We start from the raw sequence: 15,812 nt of genomic DNA, 5'->3' as shown, positions 1-15,812 counted from the left end.
CCATCCATTGAGGGGCGGGGCTCCGGCCGTGACGCAGCACGCTCACATACGTTGACGGTCACTGGGAAACATGTCGGCTTCTGAGACAACGACAAAGGTAGCTAACGTACTGCAGCTGAAAACTGCATGCTAAAGGAATTTATGTCTATTCGTCTACCTTTAAACTCCCCAGCTTACCGATACTGCATACTGCCAAGCTCCTCTTGATTTTACATGTCGATTATAATAGCTTTTTTTATTGAAACCTAGGCTGCACTGCTAGCAATGTTAGCCTGTAACAGTTTTGTGTTACCTGCAGGGTTACTCTTATCCAGATGATGTTTTGTTGCTGTTTTGTATTTATTGACCAGAAACCTTTGTAGCAATCCTCTGTATAGCAAGTATCGCACCTCGATCTGTTTTTAGGATATGTTTTTATTCGTAGTTGCTAGTTAGGAGCTTTTTTTAAGTAAATTTTGCACCAACGAGACATGGAAACCAAAAGAATTTAAGCAGTCATAGTTTAAAATCCCGTTTTAAATTCACTTTTCTATTTGGTGCACTGCTTGAGTAAGGAGTTTTTCTTGGGTCGTGTAAAAAGCATCAATGGAATTACTGACTCATGGCGGCAGTTCATGTAACATAACAGAAAATTTCACCTATTGGCCGACAGTTTTTTTTTGGAGAAGTGAAGGCCGAAAGTAGTGGGGTTTATTTTTTACCTAAAATAACATTTGTGACAGTTTTGATTGTAGTGCCAAAGAACAGACACAACACTTTTGAGATGAGTGATGCTGTGATGCTCACAGTATCCTCATATCCTTGTCCTGCTGCCCCTGGTTGAGGTCCTGTGTTGTTTGTCAGTAGGAAGCGTTTCTATCAAGAGAACTTGCTGGGCCCAAAAATATTACCATAAGGCCAGAGATAGAATGAGTGTAGTGGATACACATTTAGACCTCTAGAATGCATGTTTTTACATGTACACTGGTGTACATCCGCAAAGATGAGTAGGCTAAAATTCCTTCACAGCACTAGGAGTTATTAGGTTTAGGGGCCAATACCTTTTTCACACAGGGCCATTTGGGTTTTGATTTTCCCTTAATAATAAACAGCTTCATTTAGAAACTGCATTTTGTGTTTGCTCGTGTATTTTTTTGTCTTATTATTAAATTTGTTTGATCTAAAACATTTAAGTGTGACAGACATACAAAAATAAAGGAAGGGGGGCAATACTTTTTCAAGCAACTGTATATTTTGCATGCATACAAATATACAATATAATTTCTTTGTGTATTTATTCTACCATCTTCGAGATGGTTGAACTGCAATCATTTCATTAAATCATTGAAATAAGAGCCTGTTCTATTATCAGTTTTACTCGTTTCACTTGTTTCTTGTTTTGTCCACCAGGAGCACCATGAAAATGACGAGTCAAAAACATCAGAGGAGTCATTAGCTGGGTCAAGTCAAACAAAGGAAGGTAAATCACCAGCTGGTTTATGCAGATTATGTTAATATTTGAAATATATTGAAAGACATTGTATTGGTTTGCAATTAAATGGCCTGTGAATGCCATTTGATCTCATATGAGTACAGTGAATTGTCATATTAAAGAAATCAGACTGAGATGTTTTGAGATTTATGACATGCTGCACATCATTACACTACCATCAAGCGGCAGATTGTAGCATTATGCCCAAGAAATGATTTCTCCTTGATAAACTTTAAAATTCTTGCACTCCGGATATTCCTCAGATAATGCAGCCTCCACCTCATCTGCTGCTGCCACCAAGACGGAGCCCATGGGTGTTATGTCATCACTGTTGTCGTCCCAGCAGCCCGGGAAGGATGCTTCCACAGTCAGAGAGGAAGGAGAACAATGGTCCCCTGCTGCCTCCCCCCAGAACAAACCTGCTGCTACAGGTGAGCTCAGATTGCGTTAGATGCTGTCGAAATTCTCTGCGTTGATTTCGTTGATTTAATCGGACTTAGTATACAAACTGAGGAGATAATCCCTTTTGCTTTGATTTGTCAGGTCACACAGCAAATTCCCTTCTTTCGACAACCTCGTCGTCATTGTCGTCGTCTCCTTCCACGTCCTCGACTTTGTCTCCTGGCCGAGCAAAGATGAGCGTTTCAGGGCCTGGTAGCAGTAAATCTGTCCTTCCACCTGGTCCTCCATCCTCCTCCTCTTCTTCCTCTACAACAGCTGCTTCTTCTCCATCTGTTTCCCCTGCACCACCCAAGATCCATCGGGCGCGAAAGACCATGAACAGGCCTCCACCAGGGCAGGTGAGAGAGGAGCTACTCCTATTTGGTATGAATCATATTTGGTAAATTTCTTTTGATTCTTGAGTTTTCATGATTTATTATCTGGATTTCTACCAGTTGTTAAAGGTGCTTATTGTAAATTATTGTGTTTTAAAAATGACTTTAAACCTTTCAAACTGACCTAAAGCTGTCAAGAATTTAAATGCCTGTAGAAAAATCCCTGCTGTGTGTTTAACAGGGTTTAAAACTTGAGGAAATTGGATATCATTTAGGAAAACAATTATATTTTTGTTCCTTTCCAGATTGATAAGCATATCTGGACAGTGTTCTTAAACTCAGAAAGGATCAAAAGGATATTTGTACTTTAGGTTTCTGCTTCCATCACAAGTTTGGTCTTAAGTTGCATTTAAAATGATATTAATATACCTGCAAACACTCTGGCTAATTTTTCTCCTCAGATCAGTCAAATTGAGGGACCTGTTGCATCTGTGACTCCTTCAGGATCCTCAGCCAGCTTTTCTTCTCACTCTGAACCTGGTCAGTAGGTCTAAACTCACAGTAAATGAGTAAAATGAGCATTAACTACTGCTTTACTTTAAAACTAAGCCTTGTCATGGTTTGTATCACATTGTTTTGCTTCTAAAGTTGCAAAGAGGAGGAGGCTGGATCCTTTATCAGACAGCACACCTGAGAGATCTGAAAATGTTTCCGATAACACTCATACTGAGGTGAGACACTTGTTTTGGGGGGGGGGGGGGTTTGGTTTAAATAACAGTTGTTTGTGGTCCATTTCATATCTGTCTCTCATCCTACTTTCAGGAAGGAAGCTCATTCCATAAAAAAGCAGAGTCTGAAATTGCACCCGGAAAGAGCATCAGCTCCGTGGGGAAGTCCGCGGAGGAAGTAGCCGAGAGAATTCAGATTTCTAGTCCGTCCAGGCAAGATTCTGAAAAGGTTTGAAGCCATTAAAAGTAAACCCACATTACACTGCTACAGTGTGTTTATGAGCCAAACTTTAAACTAATGTAAACTAAGCTTCTTCTTTTTTTTTTTTTGCTTTACAGTTTGAAGATGGTGAAGAAGAAACAAGACAGCAAGCTAAAGACACAGAGAGGCCAGTAAACACCTCGGATCACGTGAGTAGCTTCTTGGCTTGATATTTGCTTTCTTGTTAGATACTTCTTTCCTCATTTTTGTATTAACTTCGTGTTTCATTACTGTATTTGCACCTGTACATGTGACTCTAGCCAGCATGGCCATGCATGTACTCTAGATATGCAGGGTTATCTACAGTGGCTTGCAAAAGTATTCGGCCCCCTTGAACTTTCCCACATTTTGTCACATTACAGCCACAAACATGAATCAATTTTGTTGGAATTCCATGTGAAAGACCAATACAAAGTGGTGTACACGTGAGAAGTGGAACGAAAATCATACATGATTCCAAACATTTTTTACAAATAAATAACTGCAAAGTGGGGTGTGCGTAATTATCCAGCCCGCTTTGGTCTGAGTGCAGTCAGTTGTCCATAGATATTGTCTGATGAGTGCTAATAACTAAATAGAGTGCACCTAATGTCAGTACAAATACAGCTGCTCTGTGACGGCCTCAGAGGTTGTCTAAGAGAATATTGGGAGCAACAACACCATGAAGTCCAAAGAACACACCAGACAGGTCAGGGATAAAGTTATTGAGAAATTTAAAGCAGGCTTAGGCTACAAAAAGATTTCCCAAGCCTTGAACATCCCACGGAGCACTGTTCAAGCCATCATTCAGAAATGGAAGGAGTATGGCACAACTGTAAACCTACCAAGACAAGGCCGTCCACCTAAACTCACAGGCCGAACAAGGAGAGCGCTGATCAGAAATGCAGCCAAGAGGCCCATGGTGACTCTGGACGAGCTGCAGAGATCTCCAGCTCAGGTGGGGGAATCTGTCCATAGGACAACTATTAGCCGTGCACTGCACAAAGTTGGCCTTTATGGAAGAGTGGCAAGAAGAAAGCCATTGCTAACAGAAAACCATAAGAAGTCCCGTTTGCAGTTCGCCTTAAGCCATGTGGGGGACACAGCAAACATGTGGAAGAAGGTGCTCTGGTCAGATGAGACCAAAATGGAACTTTGTGGCCAAAATGCAAAACGCTATGTGTGGCAGGAAACTAACACAGCACATCACTCTGAACACACCATCCCCACTGTCAAATATGGTGGTGGCAGCATCATGCTCTGGGGGTGCTTCTCTTCAGCAGGTGTACACCACTTTGTATTGGTCTTTCATGTGGAATTCCAATAAAATAGATTCATGTTTGTGGCTATAATGTGATAAAATGTGGGAAAGTTCAAGGGGGCCGAATACTTTTGCAAGCCACTGTACGTGTCGTGACAAATGTCTTTAGCTCAAATAAGCCATCAATAAGTTGCAGCAGGATCATTATTAAGGAGTTGGACCATGAAGATGCTGAGACACTACTTCATGTTTAAAGTTGCTGTCTTGTCTGTAAACTGAGGAATTTGTACTTTAAAGGTAGACGTATTGTGCTTATTTTCAATCCCATATATTTGTTCTTGGACTCTGTAAAAGTCATTTTGCACACTATAAGAGAATCCATGGATGCAGCTCTTCATTTTATCCACCAGCAAGGTGTTCTAGCGCCTATTAAGTCAGCTTTCTTCTGATTGGCTGCTCTTCGTATAAACTAGTCTTTTAGCTTGAAACTTTAACAACCTCAAAAATGCAAACTTTGGTTGGAGTTTTAAAATAATCAGCCACTACTTAAAAACCCCACTATTTCACAAATGTTATATTTTTATATTCAGATGTTTATTTTTTATTTGTCTTTTACTTTCAGAGTTCAGAGCCTAAAACACAGAGAGTGGTCAGAGAGAGCGAAGAGTCTTCGTGGCCACTGTCCGATCAGGACAAAGAGAGAAACGCGGCTGACGTCGTGGAGACAGAGGGAGGTGAGTGATGTCATCTACTTCCTACTCTCTGAACCACACTTATCTGTCAAAGAGATTGGTAACCTGAAACACGCTCCTTGAAATAAGAATTTTTTTAACAGTAAATTTTGAAAAATCCAGGCTCTTACAAAAAGCAAATTGGTCACAATTAAAAACAATGTGCCGCACTCATTCATACATCACTTTTGTATGCATAGAGGGTTTTAGTCGTTTATAATACACATCAATGCATGCACGTGGAAGGATTTAGTCAGTATCTTGCCCAAGGACATTTGCATACTGGAAAAGTTGTGAGAAAAACCACCAACCTGTCAGTTAGTGAAAATGAACATGAAGCAAAAAGCCAGAGAAACATATTGTGTTGCGCATTTGTTACACATTGGCATTAAGTGAAAAGTTAAAAGGATCATAGAAATGATCTAAGGCAGCTGTCAGATAATGCATAGAGTAGGCCGTCATCACAAACAGGACATATATGTAAAGAAAAGCTCTAAAGGACACCACTGCCACCTCAACCAGGACCTAAACACTCTTGTGAAGAGGAATCCTGTGTCCAGACTTGCAAAGATGCCACCCGCAGACTCAGAGCTGTAATTAGAACCAAAGGTGTCTCTGAAAACATGTTTTCTGCTGATCAGTGAGAAAAGGTCTAAATGGCTTTTTCAAATTTCAGTGTTGTAAAGCATTAAAAGCTGTGTAGCATGAGTGAAGAGCATCATGTTCCAGTTCCTTTTAGTGCTTACAGTTTTTTTTTGTTTTGTTTGGTTTGTCCTTGACAGGAAGGTCTGCAGAGTACACAGAGGTTCCCTTGGGTGCTCTGGACATCGCTGCTGCTGACAGTCTGACACTTTCTCCTCATCCGGGTAGGTGTAAGATGGATGTGTCGCTCTAAAGTAGATTATACAGGGGCAATAAAGTGGTGTTTACCTTTAATGATGCAATCTACTGCTTTGGTTGTACTGAGCAGTTCAATTAGAGCAGTAGAACAGTTACTTAACAGAGTGGAATTCATTTCCTTTAAAAAAGATTTATATTGGATAACACCAAAATCACCCAATTATATTTTTCAAACCTAAGTATTGTCTTCTGTAACAGTTGAGGTTTAGATGACTTTAATGTTAACTGTTAAATCACAAGTCAAACCCTGCCCCTCCACTTTTGCAGATGGAAGTGATGCAGGAGACACAGAGCGGCTGGAAGAGCTTCCCCTGTGCAGCTGCAGGATGGAGGCTCCTCGGGTGGACAGCACCAGCCACCGTGTCAGCAGACAGTGCATGGCCACTGAGAGCATCGATGGAGAGGTTTGTCCCTGTGTTTGCTCTCTGTGTTTACCCTGCAGGTGGCTACTTTTTGTTTTATAACATACAGTATTAATTGATTTCTTTAGCTCTGTGTGAGGTAAAGTATTCAACATTGGAAGACTTTTTATTTTTTTTAATTCTCAGTTTACTACATGTACAAATGCATTCAGGAAAATCAAAAGACCGTTTCTCTCTCACCTTAGTATAAAGAAGAATTTAGAAAAAATCTGAGCATTTCAGGGAATGTATAAAACTCAAACCTATGTACACTATGATAGCAGTGCAAGATATAAATCAGTAGAGCTGTGTACAAGGACAGTACTGAAAATGCACGCGTTATGTGTGTAGGGGTAAAAGAAAAGCCGATGAAAGCTGGATTTAAGATCAAGGGTAACTTTGATGTGGGAAAAAATTTGGAGGATCAAATATATGCTTTTCATCCAGCTCAGACATTACTTTCTCTTTAGCAGTTATTATTATACAGCTGGGAAGCGCAAACAAAAATATGACCTAATAATTGTTCATAGAGTTTTTTTTCTCTCTCATTCTCTGCCTGTAAAACTGTGTAAAATGCAGTAGATGTCATTTTTTATGGCAATAACATCTTAAAAATATTTAATCTAACTCAGTAAAGGTTTCAGAAATCCTGGAGTTCATTTAAGTTCATTTTTTTTCTCCTGTTGTGTTTGTCAGCTGCGAGCTTGCACCAATCGGACTATTAAGGGGGAGACCATGAGGCCGTCCAGTCGGGTTCCCCTGATGGTGCTTTGTGACGTCCATCGCTCACACATGGTCAAACACCACTGCTGTCCCGGCTGTGGATATTTCTGTATAGCGGTAAGTGTTAAAACCACCTGTTTTCATATTTGAAGACTCTAGAGTGTCTATCGAATGTGGTTTTGGCATCTTCTTACACAACAACCTGCGAGAATGTGGCTCAAGTTTGTTCCTGTAGAGTTTTACACGTGAACTGAAACCAAAGGAAGTTGTTTACAGAACTTTAGACTTTAGATATTTCCTTAGTTCTTATTTCTCCTTCTCAGTTCTCCTGTATATCGTCTCTGATAATGGTCTTAGTCCTTTTTCTTCCTTCTCTCTTCTTGTTTATGCTTTTCTTCATCTGCCTCAGTATATTCTGTGCAGTAGACTTGTTTTTCCTCTTTGATATCTTTTTTTTTTTTTTTTTTACATATCTGGTTTTATTCTTCTGCTTTATGCTCCTCTTTCAGGGCACATTTCTTGAGTGCTGCCCAGACCAGCGCATAGCTCACCGTTTCCACCGGGGGTGTGTGACGGTGCTGGGCGGCGGGCGCAGCAGAGCAAATGGCGGAGGCATGCTTTTCTGTCCCCATTGTGGCGAAGATGCCTCCGAGGCGCAGGAGGTCACTATCCGGTCGTTCGGCACGGCCTCCGCAACTACGGTCGTCACCATGTCTGCTTCCTCCACCACCACACCGTCTCTGCCACCATCTGTCCCCACGGGACCCTCTCTCACAGCCTCCACAGGTGGGATGAAGGATGGGAAGATGCCCGAAAGACCTGTCAGGTAAGGCTAAATGACATGGGAAATGTCAGAATTTAAAATGTGGGTTTTTTTTTTCTTTTTCTTTTTTTGCTTCCATACTTTCCTGTCTTTTCAGTGCTCGTATGCGTAGTCACGGCTTGGTAACACCTGCAGTAGAGCAGCAGCAGCCTCCTCAACCTGTAGCTTCAGCTGCAACTGCGACCACCGTCCCCCCAGCAGAGGAGGGCGTGGACAGCGTAGGACCTTCGCTCTGCATGCCAAATGGGAAGCCAGTCAGCCCAAGTGCACTTCCACCTGGGCCCAGTAGGGCGGCGCTGCAGAAAGCCATTCTCACGCAGGACACAGAGAGGTTGGAGACTTGATTTAAGTTGAATTATTTTCAGCTCCATCTGGTTAAAGAGCTGAATACCAGGCTGAAGCAGGTTTAGTTTCAGCTTTTGAGCTTCATTTGTTTCCTTAAAATATACACACAGCTCTCTTTTTATATTTTTTCCCCAAGCAGAGCATTCCTGTCATCTTCTGAAATCTCTTAATCTGTTTTCACAAGTGAACTTGGGGTTGGGCTTTATTTCACAGAGGTGCAAACTCAAATGTAGTATTCGCTAACGATAAATGCACCACTCTGTTATCTGCTCTGTTCACACATCGGGCTGTAATGTGTGTAAAAACTGCTTTAAACTTGCACAGAAAGATGATACATTGCTGTAAATGCAGGCATAAACATCTTCCATCACTGTTTGCTCAAAATCTTCCAAAAACAGTGGCTTTCTCTGAAAAACTAAATCGCTAGTTGTTTGGAGGCCAAATTGGTAAATTACTGCTTTTCATTTGCCAGGAGGAAGAAACTGAGGTTCCACCCTCGTCAGCTCTACCCTGCCGCCAAGCAAGGAGAGGTGCAGAGAGTCCTGCTCATGCTCAGTGAGTGGCAAAAACTGCAGCGCTTCCACTGTGCTCCTTTATATTTCGACTTGTATACTTTGACAAAAATGGTTGTTGCCTGTTCTTTTAATAGGTATTCATCATGATAGAGTTCATTATGTAATCAGCTTACGATCAGTTTAAATTCCTCAATCAAAGAAAATGTTACATATGAACACACTAAAGAAAATAAACAGGCACGGAAGTGCTGTTACTCCATCACATCACATGTACACTATTGCCCTGAAATCTTCAGAGTGAAAAGAAAGCAAACACATGACCACTAGTTATCTATTAAGTGTGTGTGTGTGTGTGTCCCAGTGGAGGGTATCGATCCAACGTACCAGCCAGACTCTCAGAACAGGCGCTCCGCTCTTCACGCTGCAGCTCAGAGAGGTCTGCTGGAAGTCTGCTACATGCTGATACAGGTGAGAAATGAATCGCCTGGTTACACTTGTCTTTGCTTCTTTCATCTGTGGATGTGAGCTTACTCGTTTTCTATGAGGCTGCAAATAGAGCTTACTTTTGAAATTTCAAAATTAGTATAGTTTGTATAGTTTAGCAATGGAAAGAAAAAGCTGGCATGCTTTTTAAGAATCCCAGATGAGTCATAGAGATGGTTGCTTTTTCTGATTAATGGCCCAAAACATAAAGATAACTCTTGCACTGAACAGCCTTTTTTTTTAAATTTTATGATGCTGTTTGCATCTGATCCTTTCAGCTCTGCATTTTCACAAACAATTAACCATTTAAAAATGAAAATGGGCACACATCATTGCTTTTAGGATGTGCCGAAATTAAAGTATTTCATTTAAATATTACACTTGATTCCACACTGACAGGCTGGTGCTCAAGTTGATGCCCAGGACAAGGACCTGAGGACTCCTCTGTTGGAGGCTATCATCAACAATCACATTGAGGTGGCTCGCTACCTGGTCCAGAATGGCGCCTGCGTCTATCACGTTGTAAGTGTCTCCAAACAAATAACTGTGAACCATAAGAGGTTTGCTGGATATGGATTTTTTTTAAAAATAAATGATTATTATTTATTTATTTATTTAATTTTATTTTTTTAATATATCATTGTTCATCAGGAGGAGGATGGATATACTGGCCTCCACCATGCTGCCAAGCTGGGAAACCTTGAGACTGTCAACATGCTTCTGGAGACGGGGCAGGTTGATGTGAATGCACAGGTAAAGCAAGATCCCGGATGTCTATTTTAAAGGAGCAAGATAGCATTTTTGTCTGCCATCACTTACTTTCTCCCTCTTCAATGAAAATTTCAGCCTTTTCCTGACAAGGAAATGATTTGATTAGACTTTGTAAAATAGCCAGAGATTGAACCACCAACCTTCTACATGGCATATGATTCGCTCTGTTGTCCACTCCCGACTCTTCCTGTGGGCTTGTTTCAGGACAGCGGGGGCTGGACGCCAATCATCTGGGCCGCAGAGCACAAACACGTCAATGTGATCAAAGCGCTGCTGAACAGAGGAGCTGACGTCACCATCAATGATAAGGTAGATTTCTACCATAAACTCTGCAAAAGTACACGATACAACGTCTTTGTGCAAGCAGGTGGAGTCGCTCCCTGCTTGGCTTTAGCAAGAATGCAAATTTTAGGCATTAGCCTCACTTTTAAGCCATATTAAATGTTATTGGATTTTCCTAAATTCAGATTAGGACTTTGGAGGGAGGAGTGCATCCACAGCTTAGATAATGGAAACATGTTTAAGCATTATGAAGTGGTTAAACAATTTCCTAGCTCATTGGTGTGAGAGACCACATAGATGCAGTTGTATGAACATATTTCAGGTTTTTACTTTAAACAGTCACGTCTTTCCCATCAGGAGCTGAATGTTTGTCTCCACTGGGCGGCGTATGCAGGAAATGTGGATATAGCAGAGCTGGTGTTGAACGCCGGCTGCTCCCTCTCCTCTGTTAACGTACACGGAGACACACCACTCCACATCGCTGCCAGAGAGGGCTACTTGGAATGTGTTACGTGAGTTTATATACATCTGCTTTTATCCATCAACACATTTAAGGAAATTGGAGACATTTTGCTACAGTTGGTTGGACATGAACTTGTTTTCTCTGGGTTTTTGTTTTGTGCAGGTTGTTCCTGTCCAGAGGTGCAGACATAGACATCATGAACAGGGAGGGAGACACACCTCTTACATTGGCGCGAACTGACACACCAGTGTGGGTGTCACTCCAAATCAACAGGAAACTGCGAAGGGGAATAACCAATCGCATGCTTCGGACGGAAAGAATCATCTGCAGGTAGGTGTTTTGGGTCGATAATGTGTTGTTTACATGAAAATAATCAGCAGTGCAAATTCAAGGATACAATTTCTTGCCAAGATTGATGTAAGAGCTAGTATTTGGTACTACAAAGAAGTGGAACCCCAAATACAGCGATGAAAGCTCCACTTTTATTTGGTTTTCTAAAATGTTAACAGAAACATGAAAAAAATCCCTGCTTAAGTCTACCCCCAAATAAAAAATCCATGACTCAGATTGCATAATGAGGTATGTTGTCACATTGGTTCTGTATGTTGCAATATATTTTTAATAGATGAGACTTTGAGAATTGGACTCTATTTAACCCTTTCATGCATGAACTATGATAACATCAATCCAGATTTTTTTTCTTAAGTATTTTTATTCCTCTTTAGGCATGTAAAAAAGATTTTTGACTTCATTTATTTAAACATGTACTTTCCAAATAGTTTTTTACATGTCCACTTACACATGTCCACTGGCTGACCAGTGGGTAGCAGGGTATCGACTGACACATCAGTGTCCAATGTAGTGGTTTCTGTGCAAGTATACCATCAACACTGACACAAATGCAAGAAAACAGCCGTTGAATAGCTGTCCACTGTAGTGACCACTATGCGTAAGTTGAAACCTATCACACTGTGTACTTAAGTCTATGCTAGGCACACCCACCATTTATCTGGCAGCTCAATGCCAGGCTCACGCCCCAAAACCATTTTAGTTTTGGTATCAAGAGCCATGAGTGCATCATGTATGCTAAATGATGTGATTTATGATTAGGTCCAGGGGACTTCCCATGGTCGATCAGTGGGGAAACATGCAGATTAAGCTTTTTGCTTTGTGTGTCAGTGACATCGCACAGGGCTACGAGAATGTTCCAATCCCCTGCGTGAATTCGGTGGATGATGAAGGATGTCCATCGGATTACAAATACGTTTCAGAAAACTGTGAAACTTCAGCAATGAACATAGACCGCAATATCACACACTTACAGGTAACTTCATTTTGTCTCCACACAACAGAACTTTTATTTTGAAAAATGTATTCTTCATTTTTCCTTGTTTTGTTTTTTTCTCCCCCTTCAGCACTGTAGTTGCACTGATGACTGCTCATCTAGCAACTGCCTCTGTGGACAGCTCAGCATCCGCTGCTGGTATGACAAGGTAACAAACTGTCTGGGGAAAAAATACCATCATAATCATTAGCAGCAGATTTCATATGAAGTTAAATTGGCAGAGTTATTCTTATTCTATCATATTTTTTTTCACCTCTTTTTCTGTTACAAGGATCAACGGCTGCTTCAGGAGTTCAACAAAATCGAACCTCCACTAATTTTCGAATGCAACATGGCTTGCTCTTGTTATCGAACGTGCAAGAACAGGGTGGTCCAGGCAGGGATCAAGTGAGTATCAGCAATTAAAGAAATGCATAAATCTCAGCCAGATTACACGTCAGACTACAAACCGACACCAAAGAATCTTAACCTCATATCATCTGGAGAGATTTCTAACAAATAAACTCAACTGCTAAAGTTTTGATTGGGGGGGGAAAAAATGATTCTTCTCTTGTGCAGTAATCAACAACCTGCTGACCATCTTTCTACATCTTGCTGAGGGCAGCAATGGTAAAGCAATAATTATTAATCACTCTGCACCTGAGTCAGTCACAGATGTTTAACAGTGCAGAGGCAGCCATGTGTTGCAAATAGCCATCACTGGCTTTTTTTCTTTTCCCCCCCCGGTTGATGAGTGTCTGCTTGATACTTCACCCTTAACCCTATTTTTTTCATCTTTCCTCCTCAGAGTTCGTTTGCAGCTGTACAGGACAGAGAAGATGGGCTGGGGAGTTCGAGCTCTGCAGGACATTCCACAGGGAAGCTTCATCTGCGAGTAAGAGGAAAAAAAACCCTCTGCTGGCACACACTAGGCTGCTTTTCTGTAAAAAGCTAGAGGTTAAAAAAATGAAGCTTACCTTCCTCTTTCTGCACAGATATGTTGGAGAGCTGATCTCAGATGCAGAAGCAGATGTTAGAGAGGATGACTCCTACCTGTTTGACCTGGACAACAAGGTGAACCTTCTTAAATTGTGTATTTCAAAACATGGACATCATGTGGGGAAAACGGAAAGAGGGGGCACACAGCTTATTAACTGTATAATTATTAATCAAAAACTATGAAGTAAATAATTGACCAAGTCTTAATCTTGTGTTTCGAAGGTTAGGGTTTAAGCCCCTTTCTTGTGTTGACACTGATTCTAAAAATATGAAGATACTTTTATCGTGGTACTTTGAATTGATGATTGTGTTGTAGTATTTTAAATTGTATTTAATAATTTAATAGGAATAAATATGCCCATAGCAGAAATAAACGTCTGCTATGATTTCCTCAACTGTCTTTTTTTTTCTGTATAGGATGGGGAGGTGTATTGCATCGATGCCCGGTATTACGGCAACATCAGCCGCTTCATCAACCACCTGTGTGACCCAAACCTCATCCCAGTACGTGTGTTCATGCTCCATCAGGACCTGCGATTTCCGCGCATTGCCTTCTTTAGCTCCAGAGACATCCTCAGTGGGCAGGAGCTGGGGTAAGAAGTCATAAGTGCCTGGTTGGACCTTAAAGTTGTGGTCAAGAGTTTACATGCACTCATCATGGGCAAGAATTGGGTTAATCCAAGAAGAATAATTGTAGATTTACATCAGCTGGGAATGGCTGTCATAGCAGTTTCGAACAACTGCTATGACAGATCATCTTAGGTTTTCATCTATAGGTTTTCATCTTGTGAATAACTTGATCATCTTTTCAAACAACTGTGCTGTACGTAAGTACAGTGGATCTCTCTGTCACCCTCAGGTGAGAAAAAATTCTTAGGATGTTTGGAATAACCAGGAATCACCTGCCATGAACCAGAAACTCCTGGTATCCGGTCTTTAAGTGATGACATATGAACTTTGTCACATATGAGCTTCCAGGTCCAAACTACTCTGTTTATTAAAGCTGTTGTGTTTTTAAACATGTTTTAATGCTTTGTATCTTGTTCCGTGTAATCTGAACAAGCCCCTAAAAACAGTCAGCGATCACTGTCGGCCTCTCTCGGTTTTTATTACACTAATCATTTTAAAGCTCAGTTTTTAAAACCTTACGATGTAACTACAGCTCAGCTCATGCTGCAGTGTTTTAATGACTAACCTCTTATTGCGGATGGATTATCTCAGTTAATCTCCTGACTCAAGTTTGGTCCTTTTACAATCCTGCCATGCAGTTGCATTTGTTCCTAACCATCGGAAACCCTCGCGTTAACTTTTATAGAGTGGAAAAAAGTTGGTGTTCATCCTCCAGCTTCACTGTTTTTACATTATGAAAAAAGAAATTAAATTACCATAACTGTACACTTGCCCATGAAAAGTGTATGTGAACTAAATTGAACACAACTGTGTGTAATTTATTTCCTGCTTAGTTGAGCCCTCTTTTCTTTCTGTTATCTGGAAATCTATTCTAATGGTCTGTCTTCTGATTGGTCCTTAGGTTTGACTACGGAGATCGGTTTTGGGACATTAAGAGCAAATATTTCACCTGTCAGTGCGGCTCGGAGAAATGCAAACATTCTGCCGAAGCTATCGCCTTGGAGCAGAGCCGGCTAGCTCGGCTGGAGGCCGGCCCAGAATCAGGAGCTGACTGTGGGCTGACCATGCTAGGGAACTCTTAAACAAACAAAAAAAAAAGACACTTACCCATGGGGCCTTTGGATTAACCCCTTCTGTTGCATACACTAGTAATGGAAATACATCATAGCGGGGCTACATCTTCATTCATCATTCAGTTTTATATCTAAGGTGCTGTGTGTTTTTCTACTTGAACTGCAATTTCTTTTCCTGAAGCTGTCAACAGCCACTTTATCTTGTCGAGGATTTGGGCCGGAAGATTTTTTTTTACCATGTAGGAGTTTGGAGAAAGAAATGACAGAGGTCTTGTAATTCTTTACGCACAGTATTTTAACTGTAAATCATAATGTACTCATGCCTTGACTCTTTGCGTGTTAGCAGTCTGCCATCATGTACCAGTCATATATACAAACATGTATTTTATACTTTTTCTTTTTTTTTTTTTTTTGTTTCTCTTGTGCCAACAAGTCATGCATTTTGATACAGAGCAGTAATGGTTCGGGTGTTTACTCATGCTGGACCGAGTAAGGTTGTTTTTGATTACCATGTTAGCTTTGTTTTGTTTTGTTTTTTTTGTTTTGTTTTTTTTATACCTGCTGTTTACTGTCACATGTAGTGTAATAAAATAACTCGTGAGTTGACTTCTGTGCTGTGGCTTTATTAAAATTAAGAATCACGGCCTACACATGTTTAAAGTCACTTGATTAATTTGTTTTATTTGTGCTCAGCCTTGACTTTGTCTGGTTTTTGGTTTCCTAGTTTCTGTTTTAACAACAAAGGCCCTTTAGACAATAATGCAAAGCAAGAGGAGTGGGAAGCAGGACTGGGTATGATCAGATGTGAAGATTAAAGGTGGAAGTCTCACTCTGAGCAAATTCAATTTCAACACAGAAGAGACTCCACACTA

General features: G+C 40.9%; 1 protein-coding gene across 2 annotated transcripts; it reads left to right on the top strand.

The window, feature by feature from the left end:
• Positions 1–61: 61 nt before the first annotated feature.
• On the top strand, positions 62–15,258 carry ehmt2 (euchromatic histone-lysine N-methyltransferase 2). 2 transcript variants are annotated; one of them, XM_085345753.1, is made up of 28 exons: positions 62–97; positions 1,390–1,459; positions 1,735–1,902; positions 2,015–2,271; positions 2,709–2,787; positions 2,896–2,978; positions 3,070–3,204; positions 3,315–3,386; positions 5,100–5,211; positions 5,991–6,074; positions 6,376–6,512; positions 7,206–7,349; positions 7,742–8,058; positions 8,153–8,386; positions 8,873–8,955; positions 9,277–9,383; positions 9,798–9,920; positions 10,050–10,151; positions 10,374–10,478; positions 10,809–10,963; positions 11,077–11,244; positions 12,094–12,238; positions 12,330–12,407; positions 12,531–12,646; positions 13,047–13,133; positions 13,234–13,312; positions 13,655–13,830; positions 14,769–15,258. In XM_085345753.1, the coding sequence occupies exons 1-28, from the start codon at positions 71–73 to the stop codon at positions 14,947–14,949; spliced, it is 3,624 nt and encodes a 1,207-aa protein (XP_085201879.1). In that variant the 5' UTR covers positions 62–70; the 3' UTR covers positions 14,950–15,258. The 2 variants fall into 2 exon arrangements, with proteins under 2 accessions (XP_085201879.1, XP_085201878.1); XM_085345752.1 differs by having other exon boundaries at positions 10,791–10,963.
• Positions 15,259–15,812: the final 554 nt, after the last annotated feature.

Source organism: Diplotaxodon limnothrissa, linkage group LG22 (genome assembly GCF_057381915.1).
Source record: "Diplotaxodon limnothrissa isolate DT_005_m linkage group LG22, D_limnothrissa_male_GT1.1, whole genome shotgun sequence".
NCBI classification, from domain to species: domain Eukaryota; kingdom Metazoa; phylum Chordata; class Actinopteri; order Cichliformes; family Cichlidae; genus Diplotaxodon; species Diplotaxodon limnothrissa.
Note: the sequence above shows the minus strand (reverse complement) of the source record. Positions and strands in the feature narration are given on the sequence as shown.